Source organism: Heptranchias perlo, chromosome 17 (genome assembly GCF_035084215.1).
Source record: "Heptranchias perlo isolate sHepPer1 chromosome 17, sHepPer1.hap1, whole genome shotgun sequence".
NCBI classification, from domain to species: domain Eukaryota; kingdom Metazoa; phylum Chordata; class Chondrichthyes; order Hexanchiformes; family Hexanchidae; genus Heptranchias; species Heptranchias perlo.
This window is the reverse complement of record NC_090341.1, coordinates 37,359,492-37,379,105: the sequence shown is the minus strand read 5'-3', so window position 1 is coordinate 37,379,105 and position 19,614 is coordinate 37,359,492. Positions and strand designations below refer to the sequence as shown.

Below are 19,614 nucleotides of genomic sequence, written 5' to 3'. Positions count from 1 at the left end.
TGGTGTATCCAGTAGAGATAGGTAAAATAAAAAAGGAAATCTTTATGCTGTGTACAAGCAATTCCTTCCACTTCCCACTTCTCCTCCCAACGTTCACTGGAATTGTGTCAACTTTATTGAACTCTTCTCAAAGGACTTAAAATTATGGTTTGGGAGACCGCTATACAGCTGCTCAAATAGTTGATGAGCCATCTGTTTGTAGCAGTAACTACAAAAGCATCACTTCTTGTAACTAAAATATACATTTACCTTCCACACAATGGTGCCTGTTGGAGGCAAAATGCCTGCACCTTTTAACGGCAAAATACACTGAGCCTGTACAGCATCCAGATGAACTTACTGGGCTGTTCCTGTCCTGAGCTGTCAGAGAAGTCCTAGTTCCATTGGCCCAGAAATTGCTCAAGGAGCAAGTTTCGGCGTTCACACATGCACACTGAAACGCGGAAATCCGGAACTTGCTCCTTCTGGTTCGCCGGCTATGTGCCAGCTTCGAATTAAACAATATCGCTGGCTGGAATCAGTGGAAGCAAGGGACCAATGCCAAATTCCTCATCTGCCCAGCTAGAAAGTAACTAATATCACCACAAAACATGTACGCTTAAAAGTACTAGGTGTAAACCAAGTTTTAATAGCGTGGTAAGTCTTAATGACTGCCAATGAACTAAAAATTAATTTTTAAAATGTGGAGTCTCATTACTCCTTATTTTAATAGTTTTTGATGATTTAAAAAAATTTTTACTTTTCCCTTTTGTCACTTTTATTTGATTATTTCTTACCCTCTTTTTGTTGTCTATAACTGCTTTTAGAAATGATGAGTGTTATATCTTTCACTTCCTGGATTTAATGTTCAAAGCTTGCAGAAACTCTTCACAACTTATCAAAAATGCTGCAATCTGGTTGAGGGGAGAGTGTCTTCCTCTCACTTCTCCCACGGGTCCTAGCTTCACTGGAGCTAACACTAGGCTCTTCTCCACTTCCTATTAGAGGATGTGCATACAGTAAATGTGATGAGCACTGTTGGTTCGCCGCTCCGAGCAATTTCTGGGTCATTGTCTGCGTTCTGTTGTACCATTCGGCAGCTCACTGTCTTGCAGACACCTGTGCTTAATTAGCAGCATATATGCAGGACATTGCTGCAACAATCGGGATATCGTCACTCTGGTTTTCAATTTGATTTTAATTTTAAGCAACAGACAAGGTAACCTATGTGTGGAGGCGAAAGATATGGGTACTGTTCTTAATGAATACTTTGCGTTTGTCTTCACAAAGAGGGGGACGATGCAGAGATTATAGATAAGGAGAAGGAGTGTGAAATATTGGATGGGATAAACAAAGTGAGAGAGAAAGTATTAAGGTAGTTTAGCATCTTTGAAAGTAGCTAAATCACCAGGCCCGGATGAAATGTATCTCAGGCTGTTAAGAGAAGCAAGGGAGGAAATAGCGGAGGCTCTGACCATCATTTTCCGATCCTGCCTAGCTGCAGGCATGGTGCCGGAGGATTGGAGGACTGCTGACGTTATACCATTGTTTAAAAAGGGAGAAAGGGATAGACAGAGTAATTTTCGGCCAGTCAGTCTAACCTCCGTTGTGGGCAAATTATTGGAATCAATTCTGAGGGACAGCATAAATCGTCATTTAGAAAGGCACAGGTTAGTCAAGGACAGTTGGCATGGATTTGTTAAAGGAAGGTCGTGTCACTAACTTGATTGAATTTTTTGAGGAGGTAACAAGGCGGGTCGATGAGGGTAACGCGTTTGATGTAGTCTACATGGATTTTAGTAAGGTTTTTGACAAGGTCACGCATAGCAGACTGGTCAAAAATGTAAAAGTCCATGGGATCCAAGGGAAAGTAGCAAATTGGATTCAAAATTGGCTCATTGGAAAATTGGAAGCAAAGGGTAATGGTCGACTGGTGTTTTTGTGGCTGGAAGGCTGTTTCCAGTGGGGTTCCACAGCATAAAGTAAGGTGGGGTACTGGGTCCCTTGCTTTTTGTGGTATATATTAATGAATTGGACTTGAATGTAGGGGGCATGATGAAGAAGTTTGCAGATGATACAGAAATTGGCTGTGTGGTTAATAGTGAGGAGGAACTCAATCCAGGCCCCTCAATTTTACACACCCTGCAGGAAGATATAAATGGACTGGTCAAGTGGGCAGAAAAGTGGCAAATGGAATTCAGTCCAGAGAAGTGTGAGGTAATGCATTTGGGGAGGGCAAACAAGGCAAGGAAATACACAATAAATGGGAGGATACTGAGAGGTGTCGAGGAACAGAGGGACCTTCGAGTGCATGTCCACAGATCCCTGAAGGTAGCAGGACAGGTAGATAAGATGGTTAAGAAGGCATACGGATACTTTCCTTTATTAGCTGAGGCATAGAATATTAGAGCAAAGAGGTTATGCTAGAACTGTATAAAACACTAGTTAGGCCACAGCTTGAATACTGCATACAGTTCTGGTCAGCACATTACAGGAAAAATGTGATTGCACTAGAGAGGGTACAGAGGAGATTTACGAGGATGTTGCCAGGGGTGGAGAATTTTAGCTATGAGAAAAGATTGGAGAGGCTGGGGTTGTTTTCTTTGGAACAAAGGAGGCTGAGAGGAGATTTAATTGAGGTGTATAAAATTGAGGGTCCTAGATAAAGTGGATAGGGAGGACCTATTTCCCTTAGCAGAGGGGTCAGTGACCAGAGGCATAGATTTAAAGCAATTGGCAGAAGGATTAGAGGGGAGCTGAGGAGAATTTTTTTCACCCAGAGGCTGCTGGGGGTGTGGAACTCGCTGCCTGGAAGGGTGAAGGGTTCTAGAGGCAGAAACTCTCAACTCGTTTAAAAAGTACTTGGATGTGTTCTTGAAGTGCCGTAACCTACAGGGCTACGGACCAAGTGCTGGAAAGTGGGATTAAGCTGGATGGCTCTTTTTTGGCCAACATGGACACGATGGGCCGTATGGCCTCCTTCTGTGCCGTAACTTTCTATGATTCTAAATCTGTACGATTTTAGTTTGTCTTGTAAATTAACAATTTTAGAAACTGTTGTTTTGTTGTATCTGTTAACAAGGATGGTTCAAAACTCATGAGAATCATCCTGAAGTTAGACATCCATGCGCACAATCCTGCCCCAGCGTGGCCCATGATGTACTTTTCTACTGCCAGTTTGATTAGCATTGTTGTCCAGTCGCTTATATCATTCAACTATCTTTTCATTATTCTTCCTCTTTCATTTTTCCCAGTATGATCATCTTGCCTATGTGGTTTCTTTCCTCTCTGGCCGTATGTCCAAAGTATTAGTTTCCTTGTCTTTACCTTGACTGAGCATCAATCTCATGGCTCTTAGCCTTTTAAGCATTATTCCTGTTTATGGTTTATTGGACCCTGTGAATCTTTTTATGTCCCCATATTTTAAAGACTTGTAATATTTCTGTGTCCCTCTTTTTCTGTATCGATGCTTCACATCCATAGGGCGCACCTGGTCATACCATGGTTTCCAACATTGTTTTTTTTATTCATTCATGGGATGTGGGCGTCGCTGGCAAGGCCAGCATTTATTGCCCATCCCTAATTGCCCTTGAGAAGGTGGTGGTGAGCCGCCGCCTTGAACCGCTGCAGTCCATGTGGTGAAGGTTCTCCCACAGTGCTATTAGGAAGGGAGTTCCAGGATTTTGACCCAGCGACGATGAAGGAACGGCGATATATTTCCAAGTCGGGATGGTGTGTGACTTGGAGGGGAACGTGCAGGTGGTGGTGTTCCCATATGCCTGCTGCTCTTGTCCTTCTAAGTGGTAGAGGTCGCGGGTTTGGGAGGTGCTGTCGAAGAAGCCTTGATGAGTTGCTGCAGTGCATCCTGTGGATGGTACACACTGCAGCCACAGTGCGCCGGTGGTGAAGGGAATGAATGTTTAGGGTGGTGGATGGGGTGCCAGTCAAGCGGGCTGCTTTGTTCTGGATGGTGTCGAGCTTCTTGAGTGTTGTTGGAGCTGCACTCATCCAGGCAAGTGGAGAGTATTCCATCACACTCCTGACTTGTGCCTTGTAGATGGTGGAAAGGCTTTGGGGAGTCAGGAGGTGAGTCACTCGCTGCAGAATACCCAGCCTCTGACCTGCTGTTGTAGCCACAGTATTTATATGGCTGGTCCAGTTAAATTTCTGGTCAATGGTGACCCCCAGGATGTTGATGGTGGGGGATTCGGCGATGGTAATGCCATTGAATGTCAAGGGGAGGTGGTTAGACTCTCTCTTGTTGGAGATGGTCATTGCCTGGCACTTTTCTGGCACGAATGTTACTTGCCACTTATCAGCCCAAGCCTGGATGTTGTCCAGGTCTTGCTGCATGCGGGCTCGGACTGCTTCATTATCTGAGAGGTTGCGAATGGAACTGAATACTGTGCAATCATCAGCGAACATCCCCATCTCTGATGGAGGGAAGGTCATTGATGAAGCAGCTGAAGATGGTTGGCCCTAGGATACTGCCCTGAGGAACTCCTGCAGCAATGTGCTGGGGCTGAGATGATTGGCCTCCAACAACCACTACCATCTTCCTTTGTGCTAAGTATGACTCCAGCCACTGGAAAGTTTTCCCCCGATTCCCATTGACTTCAATTTTACTAGGGCTCCTTGGTGCCACACTCTGTCAAATGCTGCCTTGATGTCAAGGGCAGTCACTCTCACCTCACCTCTGGAATTCAGCTCTTTTGTCCATGTTTGGACCATGGCTGTAATGAGGTCTGGAGCCAAGTGGTCCTGGCGGAACCCAAACTGAGCATCGGTGAGATATGCCTCATTGCTTTCAAGTCTTATCCTTACAGATCCTAATTTTTATTGTTTAACTTAACTGTACCCTAAATACCAAAACACTGTGTATCAAGTATTTATACAGATACATTCTTTGTTTCAAGAATTTATGTAGTGAAGTTATCTTAATTCTAATATATTGCAACTTTTGGATGACAAAACTGAAGATGACGCAGCTAAAGAAGGCAAAGCATTGCCATCCTTAAGTCTTTTAATCCGATATATTCTCCCCAATCTTTCTTCTCTCCTCTCTTAAAGGTGCTGACAACAGTTCCATGGATGGAGGCAACTTTCCACTATTTTGGCCAAATGACCATGCTTCATATGGTCCACAATATGGGAGGCATCACAGCCTAGCCTAATTCTGTTCTGGCTCAGCACAGACATGCACAGTTTTCAGTGAGGTCACTGGATAGTCATTAAAAGCAGGAACCCTGGCTGAATTTACATTTTCCCTTCCTAATGCAAGGACGTTGAGGCCATTGGTACCACCTTGGTAACTGCCAATTAAGTTTACTCAGCACAAACCATGGATCAATCTGATTTGCTTTGTTCAGTACTGTATTGAACAAAGGCAGAAATTTAACAGAGGTTTCTATAGACACTTAAACTAATGATGCAGTAATAAATATTAGTGATTGTTTTCATATCTTCACACTCTTCCCTTGGAGAATCATGTGAAGTAGTGGAAGGCTTCACAGGCTGTTTAACAGTCTGACAGGCTCTGACTATCTTTATACCAATCGATAGGGTAGTTAGTCCTATACAATGGAGGGTGTACGAGCTCCCAAAATCCGTACGATGAGGGAGGGCTACCTACGTCAACCTGACTAAAGTATCTCGCTGGATATCAACCCAGCATTCTGAGTCAGAGCTCCGGTCTCCGCTTGCTAGGACTGTGGAGAAGCGTTTGAACCCTGCACCTTCTGTCTCTGAGGCAGGAATTCTACCACTAAGCCAAAGGCTCACTCTGAATAAATATCGGCAACAGAGGATCAGTTCATGTAATTGCAAAGGTTGGAATAGATCATAATGTAGTGAACCAGATTATTCTTGTATAAAATATGATTTTATTTAAAATTGTTCAAGTCATAGTAAAATGAGGGTGGCAATGCCCTAGGACTACATCAGAGTCTTCAATGCCTACAGAAGTTGTTATTAGGCATCAGTGACACCAGATAAACCAAAGTGGGAGAGAGAAAATAAATAAGAGTTTTTATTTTTTTTTGCACCATCTCCAAAAAGAAACAGTTGCTGAAGTTCATGTTGTAGTAGATAGATTTTCTGCTGCATCACTCCAGCAGTCAACATGCTGAGCCTTCAATTGTGTTTGCAGAGTGATCTATTGCTGACAGCTTGTCCCAAACATGATGCTTTTAATATTGTATCATAACAACTTGGTTATTTTTGTAGGCTGCCCTTTTTTTGAAAAATGGACCATTTTTACATATCTTCTCTCTTTCAGGCATTTCTGCCTCTTAAAAGTGTTCCTCAGCTAAATGGCCATGCAGGCGACCTTCCCTTAGCCTCTGCCCAGAACACCCTGTAACCAACTTGCTCATAAGCTCACTAGAAAATTGCAATGCCAATCGTATAACTGAATGCATATACAGAATTAAAATTGATCTTGCACTCTTTGGATTATATACACGTGAGTTTGAGGAAACCATTTCTGTTTGGCTGTCAAAGAGACAGTCCTCTGAGGATGAAAAAGTTATGTGCTGCATGGTTTCTGTTTGTAAACTGTTAAAAATGTATATTGCCCCTCCCAGACGTGCATGTTCTTTTTTACCTCGAGTATGTGGAGTCTAATCTTCATCCAAAGAATGGTGAATCAGAATGTTTATTGTAACTGCATTTCTCAATGTTTGTTTCATGCATGAGTAATTTGTTTTAAAATGTAACTCGAAATGAGATTCATTTGAATAAATGCTAACAAGTAATTTGGATTTATAGGATTGAATGTCGTATTTTTCTTGTTTAACATTATATATATATTTATTTTGAACTAATTGTATTTCCCTCTCACCAGAGTTTCTGGAGTGTTTACAATAATATTCCTGCAGTAACCAGTTTGCCCCTACGTTGTAGTTACCACTTAATGAGAGGAGAGAGACGGCCATTGTGGTAAGTAACTGGGTATGGTATTAGAACATTTAAGGGAATGCAGAGTTCTGAATAATAATGCAACAAGCAACATTTCAGTACTTTCAATTTGTATTTACTGTTTAATGGTGCTTTCCATAGGGAAGATGAGAGTAATGCCAAAGGAGGATTGTGGAAAATGAAAATCTCAAAAGAACATACTGTAAGTATTTTAAAAAACAGTAAATTGCCCGTGGCATTGTCCATACTCAGTTAATGACAGAAGGGCTTTTTTTTAAAAGGGGAAGCTAGATAAGTACATGAGGGAGAAAGGAGTAGAAGGATATGGTGATATGATGTGGAGATGCCGGTGATGGACTGGGGTTGACAATTGTAAACAATTTTACAACACCAAGTTATAGTCCAGCAATTTTATTTTAAATTCACAAGCTTTCGGAGGCTTCCTCCTTCGTCAGGTGAACGATGTGAAAATGAAATCCTCGAAATGAAATCGCATTTATAATTCACAGAACAATGCTTGGTGATTACAGACAGTTTTTTCAACTGCCCGTTGCCAAGGCAATCAGTGTGCAGACAGACAGGTGTTACCTGCCAGGTCTCAGAATATACAAATCACCAAAAAAAACAACAAACAAAAAAAAAACAGAGATAGAGAGGTAGAAACATAGAAAAGACAGCAACTGACCCGTTATATTAAAAACAGATAACATTTGTTCGCTGGTGGGGTAACGTGTAGCGTGACATGAACATAGGATATGGTGATAGGATGAGAAGAAATAAGGTGGGAGAAGGCTTGTGTGGAGCATAAGCATCGGCATAGACCTGTTGGGCCAAATGGCCTGTTTCTGTACTGTAAAATTCTATGTTTTATACAAGATGGTGATGGAATTGTGAGAGAGACTGCAAAAATTCACTTTGCTTCATCACCTAGTGGTTAGAGGGTGCAACTACCTCAACTGTTAATATGGCAAGATTGAATTGGAAATTTTGACATGGCAATTTACCGCGGTAAATGTCAACAATGTGACCAAAGATCGTAATAACAGGAATTAAAGTTTGGAGTCAGGAAGTGTGCATCCTACCCAAGATTTTTAATACTATACTAGTTGATCTGCCATGGCATTGCACACATGAAGCGAAGACCAAATCTAATCAGGGGATTAGAGGATGGGGGATAAATTGGACTAGGGTGTGCAGATGTAATTTAGTTTCCGTTTTAATATGATACTTTTTGTCCTTATATTTAAATACTTTGACAAAGCTTACAGCAATTTGGAAAGCAGAAAAGTAGGGTCGGTTACAGCTTAGAAATTTCTAAAGTCCTTGAACATGTTACCACCTCCCAAATCCATGCCCATCTTTCCCACAACTCCATGTTTGAATCCCTCCAATCAAGTTTCCGCCCCGCCACAGTACTGAAATGGCCCTTATCAAAGTCACAAACGACATCCTTTGTGACTGTGACCGTGGTAAACTATCCCTCCTCATCCTTCTCAACCTGTCTGCAGCCTTTGACACGGTTGCCAACACTATCCTCCTGCATCGCCTCTCCTCCAATGTCCAGCTGGGTGGGACTGCGCTCACCTGGTTCCATTTTTATCTGTTCAGTTGTAGCCAGAGAATCACCTGCAATGGCTTCTCTTCCCGCTCCCCGCACTGTTACCTCTGGAGTCCCCCAAATATCTATCCTTGGCCCCCTTCTATTTCTCATCTATTTGCTGCCCCTCGGCGACACCATCCGAAAACACGTCGGGTTCCACATGTATGCTGACGACACTCAGCTCTACTTCACCACCATCTCCCTCGACCCCTCCACTGTCTCTGATTTGTCACACTGTTTGCCAGACATCCAGTACTGGATGAGCAGAAATTTCCTCCAGCTAAATATTGGGAAGAAGGAAGCCATTGTCTTCGGTCCTCGCCACAAACTCCATTCCCTAGCCACCAACTCTGTCCCTCTCCCTGGTCTGAGGCTGAACCAGACCGTTTGCAACCTTGGTATCCTATTTGACCCTGAGATGAGCTTCCGATCACACATCCACTCCATCACCAAGACCGCCTACTTCCATCTTGACAATTCGCCCGTCTCTGCCCCTGCCTCAACTCATCTGCTGCAGAAACCCTCATCCATGCCTTAGTTACCTCTATACATGGCTATTCCAATGCTCTCCTGGCCAGCCTCCCATCTTCCACCCTCCATAAACTTGAGCTCATCCAAAACTCTGCTGCCCGTATCCTCACTCGCTCCAAGTCCTGTTCTCCTATCACCCCTGTGCTAGTTGACCTACATTGGCTCCTGGTCCGGGAACACCTCAATTTTAAAGTTCTCATCGTTGTTTTCAAATCCCACCATGGCCTTGTCCCTCCCTATCTCTATAATTTCCTACAACCCTCTAAGGTCTTTGCACTCCTCCAATTCTTGCCTCTTGCGCATTCCCAATTTTCATTGCTCCACCATTGGTGGCCGTGCCTTCAGCTGCCTAGGCCCTAAGCTCAGGACTTCCCTCCCGAAACCTCTCCACCTCTCTCTCCTCCTTTAAGACACTCCTTAAAACCTACCTCTTTGACCAAGCTCACCTGTCCTTATACCTCCTTATGTGGCTCGGTGTCAAATTTTGTTTGATAACGCTCCTGTGAAGCGCTTTGGGACATTATACTACATTAAAAGGTGCTATATAAATGCAAGTTGTTGTGGTGGTTGAGAAGGGAGATATAAACTAAGGCACTACAATGCCACCACTGGCTTGAAGGTGTAATTACAGCATGACAAGTTTGCATAGGAAGTTGTCATTATAAATGTAGACATTTAAACAAGGCCCCGTCTTCCCTCTCAGGTGGATGTAAAATATCCCATGGCACTATTCGAAGAAGAGCAGGGAAGTTCTCCCCGGTGTCCTGGCCAATATTTATCCCTCAACCAACATCACTAAAAATAGACTATCTGGTCATTATTACATTGCTGTTTGTGGGACCTTGCTGTGCGCAAATTGGCTGCCGCGTTTCGTACCTTACAACAGTGACTACACTCCAAAAGTACTTCATTGGCTTTAAAGCGCTTTGAGGCGTCCTGAGGTCGTGAAAGGCGCTATATAAATGCAAGTCTTTATAGGAAATTGTAATGGGAAAAGTTGACTGTGCATAGATGCAAGATACTTAACATAGATACTGTACATAAACATCTGAGCATTAGAGTAGGTTTTTTTTCTTTCTTGCTGTGGCATCGGTCACATTTGTGCTCCTCCCATTTGCAATGGTGGGGAAGTAGATCCAATTTTTTAGCTTGTTTACATTTAGTGAGTTCTTAATAGACTCATTTCAATTTTTTGAAAGCAGAGTGGGGGAAGATAGTTTGCTCAATGCCCAGGGTTTCTGTTAAGTCTTCGCATCGGTGGGAAAAACTTCAAACCAGAATTTTGCAGCCTTAGTTTTGTGAGCGCTTTTGCAGAATGCCAAATTTTGTTGCAGTAAAATCTATTTCTGTTTAAAAGTTCTAAAAGTAAAATCCTTATTGGGGGGTGGGGGGGGTGAATGACTGGGCCGTATTCTGCCATTTTGATCTCAAATCTGAAAACTACTGCATTGGGTACTCCTGTACTATGCAGAAAGGGGAGGTCACATTCCAGTTGTAAGTCACATAAAAGAACAGGGGCCTGTGTGATTTCTTGGATGGAAAGATTATCTTACCCGTGGTGAATGGAGGATAACTACATTTGTGGATCTTGCACACCTGTGGGTGGCTAATCTATCTTTTATGGACTCCATTGGAAATATACAGCTCAAGCAGCTGTAGCTCAAATCCAAATAGTGAACTACCCCAGTTCAGATCAGCTGTAGAGTTTATTACTATTTAGATATTTATTTTATCATTACTGTCCTTATTAATCTGACGATCATTTTGGCTGTTATCATAATTTAATGTGCATTGCGAAACAATCCAAAGCCATTCAACTGGCACTGTGACTGTTTATGCCTTTTTTACTCCCTGCTTAGATGGTTAGAATTAATCAGCTTGACAAGGTCTAAATCTGTCATGTTTGAATACACATTTGTATGTTCCTTCTTATTAGGCAATTTAAAAAGACATTCCTAATAAGGGTACTTTTTCTGTTTCTCGTGATAGTCTGCTGTTTGGAAAGAATTATTACTGGCCACAATTGGTGAACAGTTTGTAGATTGCTGTACAGCAGGTAAGACGAACCTTATAGGTAACAGTTATTATTGCCTTTGGTGCTTTTATGACTGTATTTGTTTATCTTTTTAGTTTCAAAACTATTCAAGATTAGAAGCAGGCATTTGGAATGCTGAATATTGATTAGAAAAGCAGACTTCCTCTTCCCTTTGCTTAAGCTGACTGTTTTGTGTGCTTTGAGAAAGGAATGTCTTTAATTTAGAAATGTGAAAAATAGTAAACTGAACAGTTCCTATAAATTTATGTTTTCCTGGATCATTTCACATTAATTCATCCTTAAAGAAGGAGGAATATTGTAGGGAGGAATAGCGTAAAGTCCTACCCTTTTCCTCCATCCCCCCCTCCCCAAAAATTGTTAAGGGGGGGGGGAAATTGACCACAGTTCCTGCTTCTGATCGCTTCCAGTGACCCTGCTGGAAAGTTAATTATGTATGTGGACACCTTCAGGAGATGAGGGAGTGAAGAAAATTGGTGTGAAAGTCTATATCTAATACATTTCTTTGTGTCTGTAATGTATGTCTGACTAGATTTTTATTTATGAGCTTTCTGGTTCAGTCTGGGATCATGCCTGTTTTCTGACTCAGTTAGTGTATTGACTGTGAAAAGAAAAAGAAAAGCTAATTTTCTCCCCCCTTCCCTTTTTACTATGGTTGTTTTTGCATAGAAGAAACACTGAAACAGATATTAGGGACAAAAATTAGCTTCCCTTTCTATTTAGTATTTTCAGAACAGAAACACAGGACCAATTGTATAGTACAAAAAAAATTCTAGCTCCCTTTTAACCTCCATGAGTGCTCCCCATATAAAGCCCAGCAAAAGTACAAAAGCAAACAGGTTAGTCATAACTTAGCTTTTATAATGTCACCTGACATGCTGTCGCCCCCATTGCCAGCAGCACCATCTGCTGTTCCATACTTGGGTATCCCACTGCTACCTTCTACCTTCTTTCCTTCTCTATGATATGCCTTGGTTCTTGACTACCATTGATGCCCCACTCAGTTTCCTCTTACTCCCCATCTAGCCTTGTCTGCTCACTCTTGTACCTCTTCTCCTTGGCCAGTGAGGAACAGTATAGGGATGTATTAGTATTTTTTTTTCAGTTTTAAAATGCTTCTTCTGCCAGAAGAATTTAAATTTCCAGCAGTGGCTTTGAACACTCTGGAGATCTTGAGCACTCTGGAAATCTTGTAACATAGAGCTGACTGCTGTGCTATCAGTTATGGATGCTGTAACGAAGACACTCATTTTAGGATGATGCCTCCGTTATAAAGTCAGATATTGTCAACCAAGATGGTCAGGATGCTGGTCACAATTTTGTGAGCTGTAGAAAATCAGTAAACTTTTCCTGTACCTCGCTCCCTAAATTTAAATGGGGCTGGCTTACAAACTTGGGGGGAATCACATTCCACAGATGAGAAAAGTATTTTATATTGAAGAAGTAAGTGTACTCCCTACCTCCATGCAACATATTTGTTGCTTAATGTATGATTTCTGTTTAATTAAGCAACTTCAAATGTCTAGGAATACAATCTTTAATTTTTGCTTATTGCAGTCATATGGTACTTTTTTTTTAACAGATGAAGTAGTTGGTGTGAGTGTCAGTGTTAGAGATCGTGAAGACATTGTTCAAGTTTGGAATGTAAATGCTGCTGGAGCAAACGAAGTAACTATTATTCAAAAGATTTATGAACTTCTTCCAAAAGTAACCTTTAAGGCAGTGTTTTATAAACGTAAGTATTATATCAAAATACCTTTTATAAAGCTATGCTTATAAACTTGATGCTTCAAAATTGGCAGATTGAAGCTTAGTTTATAAAGTAAATGATAATTTGAGCTCCAGATCTTACAGGTACATTTTTTAAACTGCTTTTGCTTAATATTCAGGTTTTTCTAAAATTTATCTCCAAACAATGAATTATTTGATTTTAAATTGCTGAGAAGCATTTTATCCAGCAACCATTTTGTGGTGTGCTATACTGGGTATGAATGAAAATAAATACTGAGAGAAACTGGTACAGTGGCCTAGTGGTCATCGTACTGGATTAACAACCCAGAAGTTGTTAATTTGCATTACGACAAAAAAATATGCTGGATTGTCGTAAAAGCTCAGCTATTTCATTAATTTCCTTCAGGGAAGCAAACTACCATCTCTACATGGTCTGGCTTGCATATGACTCCAGTTCCACACTGTGGTTGACTGATGCTTTCAGGACAACTAGGGATGGACAATAAATGCTGCAGTGCCAGTGTCACCAACATCCCAAGAACAAATAATAAAAATAAATAAAATGAAGCATCTGTGTACCATTGTTCTATAATCTGATGAAGAAAACAGAGTTGTAATGATATTTATGATTCAGAAATACTCCAGAATTCTTTGAAATACAAGATCATTCAGGCACAAATATGCCTTACAGATGAAGTTCTATTAGGATCATGTTTCTTGAAAATAGATCATAATTCATTTCAGTTTTAAGTTCCTATTCTATAACATCGATAGAAGGGAATTTATGCTATTTGTGTTTAGCAGGTGAAGTGAAAATATTCTGTTAAATGGTGAACAAATCTCAATGACTACCCTCATCAAATCACTTAATTTACTTATGGACATATAAATAGAATATATTGCTATCATTCCACACTGTTCTTTAGGAAATTTGTGCCCTTAATGATCAGGTAATCTTCCTCCTCTCCGATGTGTATAAAACACCTTATCCTAGGCAGTGCTTTTAATTCTTTTTCTCTAGTCATCCCCAAAAAAATCTCTATACTAAAAATATACTAGAAAATAATGAAATCACTAATTATTTGCTCATTGAGAAAAGTTATTTTACAGTCACAGGACTTGCAGAGAAGAAGTTTCTTTTGAAGTTTTGGTGTTTCTTTGCAGATTCTCAAGCTGTTTTTTCAGCAGTGCCATTTTGAAGAGCAACCCACTGAGGCCTGCTTCAGCTGAATTAACCCTGGTAGTCGGTTGGTTGACCCCCACCATGACAACGGGCCAATGCCAACCTCTAGCTTTACAAATTCCATAGAGTACCACAGATCTTTCCCAGTCACACTCTTATCATTACCGTATTTCATCATTACACAATTTTTTGGAAGTGTAGTACTTGTTCTAGACTTGTACAAAGGCTCAGAACAAATAATTTCCTGAAGGTGATTCTGGCAACTAGAATGTTGAAGCTAGATTCTTTTCAGCCAAGGAAGTGTTCAAGGTCCTGCTCAGCTCCTCCACTCCAAGGAAGGGTAGAAAATCTAGAGTGAGCATGAAATGTTTCCAAAACAACTCCCACAGGTCTGCACATCCATCTGCATTCGCACTGAGGACACCATCCAACGTGTTGTGTGGTACTATCACCGTGCTAAATGGGATAGATTCAGAACAGATCTAGCAGCTCAAAACTGGGCATCCATGAGGCGCTGTGGGCCATCAGCAGCAGCAGCAGCAGAATTGTATTCCAGCACAATCTGTAACCTCATGGCCCGGCATATTCCTCACTCTACCATTACCAACAAGCCAGGGGATCAACCCTGGTTCAATGAGGAGTGTAGAAGAGCATGCCAGGAGCAGCACCAGGTGTACCTAAAAATGAGGTGCCAACCTGGTGAAGCTACAACTCAGGACTACATGCATGCTTAACAGCGGAAGCAACATGCTATAGATGGAGCTAAGCGATTCCACAACCAATGGATCAGATCAAAGCTCTGCAGTCCTGCCACATCCAGTCATGAATGGTGGTGGACAATTAAACAACTAACGGGAGGAGGAGGCTCTGTAAACATCCCCATCCTCAATGATGGCGGAGTCCAGCACATGAGTGCAAAAGACGAGCCCCCCCCCCCCATCACTCACCTAATCAGCTCGTCCTCTAGAGTCAGTCTTTAGCCAAATTTGGCCTTTATCTGTTCTGTTAAAGTGATCAAAGCATTCATGTTTCTAACTGATGCTCAGGCAACTTCATCAACCCACCAGCACCATCCAGAATGGTCATAATAGAGTTTGAAGTAAGTGTTGATCCAGGTTGATGCATAGACCAAGCACCATCAAGAAAATTGCTCAAATCACAGTCCATCACACTGAAAGGGAGAGATCACATTGCCAGTTAAGGAACCTCTTCTAAGTGAATTCCTTAATGAGTTCTTTAGCATTATAGCCTCAACAATCAAAAGCCTGTTCCAGCTTGTAGCCAGCCAGATGCTGTCCCTCCTGTTGGTCACAGAACTAGAGCAAGCAGAACCTCAACCTCAGTACTGATGCAATCACTGATCAGTATCAAGGCAGTTGTAGTATGACCCAGAGTAAAGGGGCTCATAGCTTTGCTTAGATTATCTGATGAAACCCTCCTGTTGGAGACCCAGGGTATGATCTCCATACATATGATACCCAACACAAAAAGACTCAGACTTCAAGAAGTGTAGTTATTCTTGAGCACTTCAAAGGCCAAATATAAAATATTGTTGTGGAAATATGAAACCATACCCAGACTAGGGTCCAATACATTAAACAGGGTGTGACTTGCTCTCACCTTCTGCATTGATATATGGCTCTGGTCCATATTGCATTCTGTGATTGTCAGCACAGTACATAGCACATAAAACAAAGCGCCAAATGCTAGGAATGCGTTCAGCCACATGAGTGGACCGTGTATTCAAATTAATTCAGTTGATTTTCAGTAGATGGGTGTTTCACAGATCAACCAAGAGACTGCAAATTCTAAAACTTTACATGGATGTAGGGCAGTTCTAAGTTCCTTTCTTCCCAAAATTGTCTATTCATTTACGGAAAATATGAAAGGAAATATCTCTTTCTTGATTTGCACAGGACACCAGCTTTTTCTATGTTAATTGGACAAACAGTCTTGTTAGTCTAGATAATTGTTCCTTTGAGAAGATGACTTTAGCGAAGCACATTTACCAAACAGATTAGCAACTGGGGTAATACTGTGTCTCCAGGTGTAAACTGGAACTTATTCTGCTTGTGCAATGGAAGTTCAGCCTCCTCATACAAAGTTCACTCTCATCCTATTGCACTTCTTCAGACCTGGTGTGGCTTGGAACTACCTTTACTATTTCTCTTTTGTTTCATTGACCTTTCTTGCTTCTAACTTGGGGTCCCAATGCTGCCATCTCTGGGCAAATATGAAATGGTATTTCCCACAATGTTACCTTGAGTACAGTACAGCATAATGAATGAATATTATCTGACTGCTCAGGGCATAAATTTATCAGGTGATCTTTTCTCTATGGGTTGACATTAACAAGCTATTTATATGTAGAAGTTGAACTTCTTTGAAGAAATGTAGAAGACCATAACTATTTGGTAATCTAACATTTAAGATTCTTGTACTTTATTATATGTGTCATATTAATTAGGACAACACTAGAGAAAGGAATTAATACTATCCATATCCTTTTTTCAGCTCATGAGGAACATCATGCTTTTGAAGGTGGTCGGGCAAAGCCATAGTGATTCACAAGCAAGCATTTCACATTGAGAGCTGAGATTTTATTTGTATGTAAAATTAGAGAGTTGGACTCTCCACCACTACTGTGGTGAATTCTAGTAGAACTTTGTTGATGAAATTGTGAAAATCAGGTGACTAATTCTCAAACGACAGCAAGTGAAATATTGCCATCTTAGTATGTTAAGGTTGTTGTGTGACCTGCTTTTGATGCATTTTGCATTAATATCTGTATTTGGTAAAATCTTCTCTAACGGCAGAACTGTTTCTCAACTATTGATTAAATTTTCTTTATTTTAATATTAGATAACTTATTTTTGCTTTTGACTGCATTCCTGCTCCTTTAAGCATGAGGTTTCCAGTTGTGTTTTAAGTATTTGTACTGTATTTAACAAGTGATTGCAATTGTGCTGCTTAATCTGAAAAAAAGCTATCAAAGTAAGAATACTAATTCACATAAGTTGAAGTCAAACCTGATTAATTGTGGCGCATTCCTAGTGGATCATAGTTTTCTATTTTTTTCCTTTAGAAAATTGATTGCACTGCATAATCATGTAACTGACTAACTTTTATTCTTGTGAATGCCTTGCACTGAATAACAAACTTGTCCATCGGCAGAAATCACTGCAGATTGTCTGAAGATTGTGTCTGATTTATTTTCTAATTCATTACCTTGTATTGCACAGCTTTCTTCAGTGTCTACTGTAACTATATTTTTGGCAAATGAATAACTAATTCCATTTACAATTTATTGAAGTGCTCGCATTCACTAAATTTAGAATCTAAAACCATAATACTTTGCTAGTTATATAATTTCACTTGTTAAAAACTTATTATCTTATTTGAATTCAGAAATTTTTGAAAATTCCTAATTTCTACAGCACCTTAAAACAAGTTTTTCTGTCCATAGCGAGCATGCAGTGAGGAAGTACAGTGTTACAGTACTTGCTGTAGTAAGTGCAGTTATGTTACTTGGTGTGATTTGTACATTTCATTGCTGCAGAACCAAAGAATTCTATTGTAAGGGTTTTGAGAAAAATTGAAGAAAAGTAAAGAGAAAGCTGTGAATGTACATATGCCAGGCCAAAACAAGATTAACACCCAAATATTACTTTGGAATTGTACAAAAATGTAAGCTGTAAATTTGTGAGTGTTTACTATTAGGAACTTCACAATGTATAAATATAGTAATACTGAAAATCTGTTTTTCTCTGCCTTGATACTAAACGCAATCATGATAATTGTGATAGATCAGTATGAAAAATGTTCACAAGATCATGAGGGTTTTATGCAGAACATTCTGATTACCTAAACTGCCACTAACTTGTTCTGGAAAATCAAAACTTCTAATTATCTGAACTCATTAATTTGATTTAAATTGTTCTGAGAGGCACATATGCAGTTCTGATAATCAGAAGTTGTTGTCTATCTATAAAGATTAATTTACATGGAAATTTGCCATACCTTTGTACGACTATCAATCGTTACATCCCTGTTTAAACCAGCAGGCGTCAAGTAACATCCATTGCACAAATTTAGCCTCTAATTTACAGTAGTTTCAGTAAAAATGCTAAAATGCATCCCTATAAACTAGGGAACATAAGAGGTTATATAAGTGAGTTCTACATCAGATTTTACATTACAACAAATATATAACAAAGATTTGCCAAATCTGAAACGATTACCTATGTGTTGCATAATACATATTTCATAAAAACAAACGGTGAATTATTTTTGGGTTTGTACAGTATTTGTGTTTTATGAAAAACAAAGTTCTTTGAAGCTACTACAGTTTTCATGCTGTGGTTTTAGTTTCTGAGCACTGATTCCTTTTTTAAAAAAATCACAAACTGGTATTTTATCTCAGCTACCCAGGTCTGTATGTGAAAAATGGATTAAAGCACATACTTTTTTTGTAACCATCAGGGCAAACTGGTAATTCACAACTGTGAAAGCTATACACTTCAGCACATCACAACAAAATTCTGATTTTTTTTTTGCCATGAATGAATGGATCTGTAAAAGTATTTTGTACGTACTTACCCTTTCATACACCAAAAAAAACTTGTGACAGTCAGACACGTGAATGTTAATGTGCTATTTTTGGTGTCTTGGTTTTTAAACCTCCACACTTTTAAATCCAGGTCAGCTGGGACTCTGGTCAGTGAATGGCCAGTTTTAAATTGTATTCTCTTTTGATTTGAAGAAAGCTATTTTTTTTAATTTATTAGTCATGGTTGGTTATTGTATTGTAACAACAGCATAAATTAATTTGAAAACATCCAAGGTCAAAGCTCTGAAGAGTACTTTGATCTTAAAGTCCCATCTGATTGTTTGTAGGTCAACATACAGAAACCACTACTCGGAATGGTAGATGATGTTCACGTCTAATCTGTGTGGGTATTTAGAAAACTTTTTTTTTATACTTTTCTAGAATTGGTTGGTAATAACCTCAATTTGTTTAGAACAAACATAATATAGATTGATATTTTAATTGCATTAACATGGGAATCAGAAGATATGACTTCATATTGTCTGAAAGATGTTGTAAGAGCTGATGCCTTGTGTGCTCAAGGTTATCAAACCTGCTGCAGAATTTGATATTTATATTTCTTATTCCCAGTAGTACTACTGTACTTGATATATGCCATTTTTGAATTTTGCTTGTACTGTAGTTCTTTTGACAACTATTGAATAAAAAGAAATGTGCAATATTGTAGTGTATCATTTGTGTGGCAGCGACTTATAAAGGCATTATGATTTGACAATGTTTCATCCTCGATCAACTGGGAATACTGTGTTCCATTTTAGTTGAGCAACATTATTTTTGGCATTGCACTAAGATCTGGGTGGCAATAACACTGGGGATGAGGGGACAAAGTTTTTAACTTTTTAGTTATCTTTTGTTAGCTATCATTTAAGGAACATAGAAACAGGAGTAGACCATTCCGCCCCTCGAGCCTGCTCTGCCATTCAATTCGATCATGGCTAGTTCGTACCTCAACTCATTTACCCGCCTTAGCTCATATCCCTTGATACAAAAATCTCTCTATCTCTGTCTTG

At 40.0% G+C, this 19,614-nt stretch overlaps 1 protein-coding gene across 4 annotated transcripts in view; it reads left to right on the top strand.

The window, feature by feature from the left end:
* The window catches only part of eif4e3 (eukaryotic translation initiation factor 4E family member 3), a 76,822-nt gene extending 57,557 nt beyond the window's left edge, over window positions 1-19,265 (top strand). For all 4 annotated transcript variants that reach the window (XM_067998901.1, XM_067998904.1, XM_067998903.1 and 1 more), the window contains 5 exons: window positions 6,824-6,918; window positions 7,039-7,099; window positions 11,018-11,084; window positions 12,664-12,816; window positions 16,510-19,265. In XM_067998901.1, the coding sequence (XP_067855002.1) occupies window positions 6,824-6,918; window positions 7,039-7,099; window positions 11,018-11,084; window positions 12,664-12,816; window positions 16,510-16,556 (423 nt within the window). In that variant the 3' untranslated portion in view covers window positions 16,557-19,265. The remainder of the gene's footprint in view (window positions 1-6,823; window positions 6,919-7,038; window positions 7,100-11,017; window positions 11,085-12,663; window positions 12,817-16,509) is intronic.
* The last annotated feature ends 349 nt before the right edge of the window (window positions 19,266-19,614 follow it).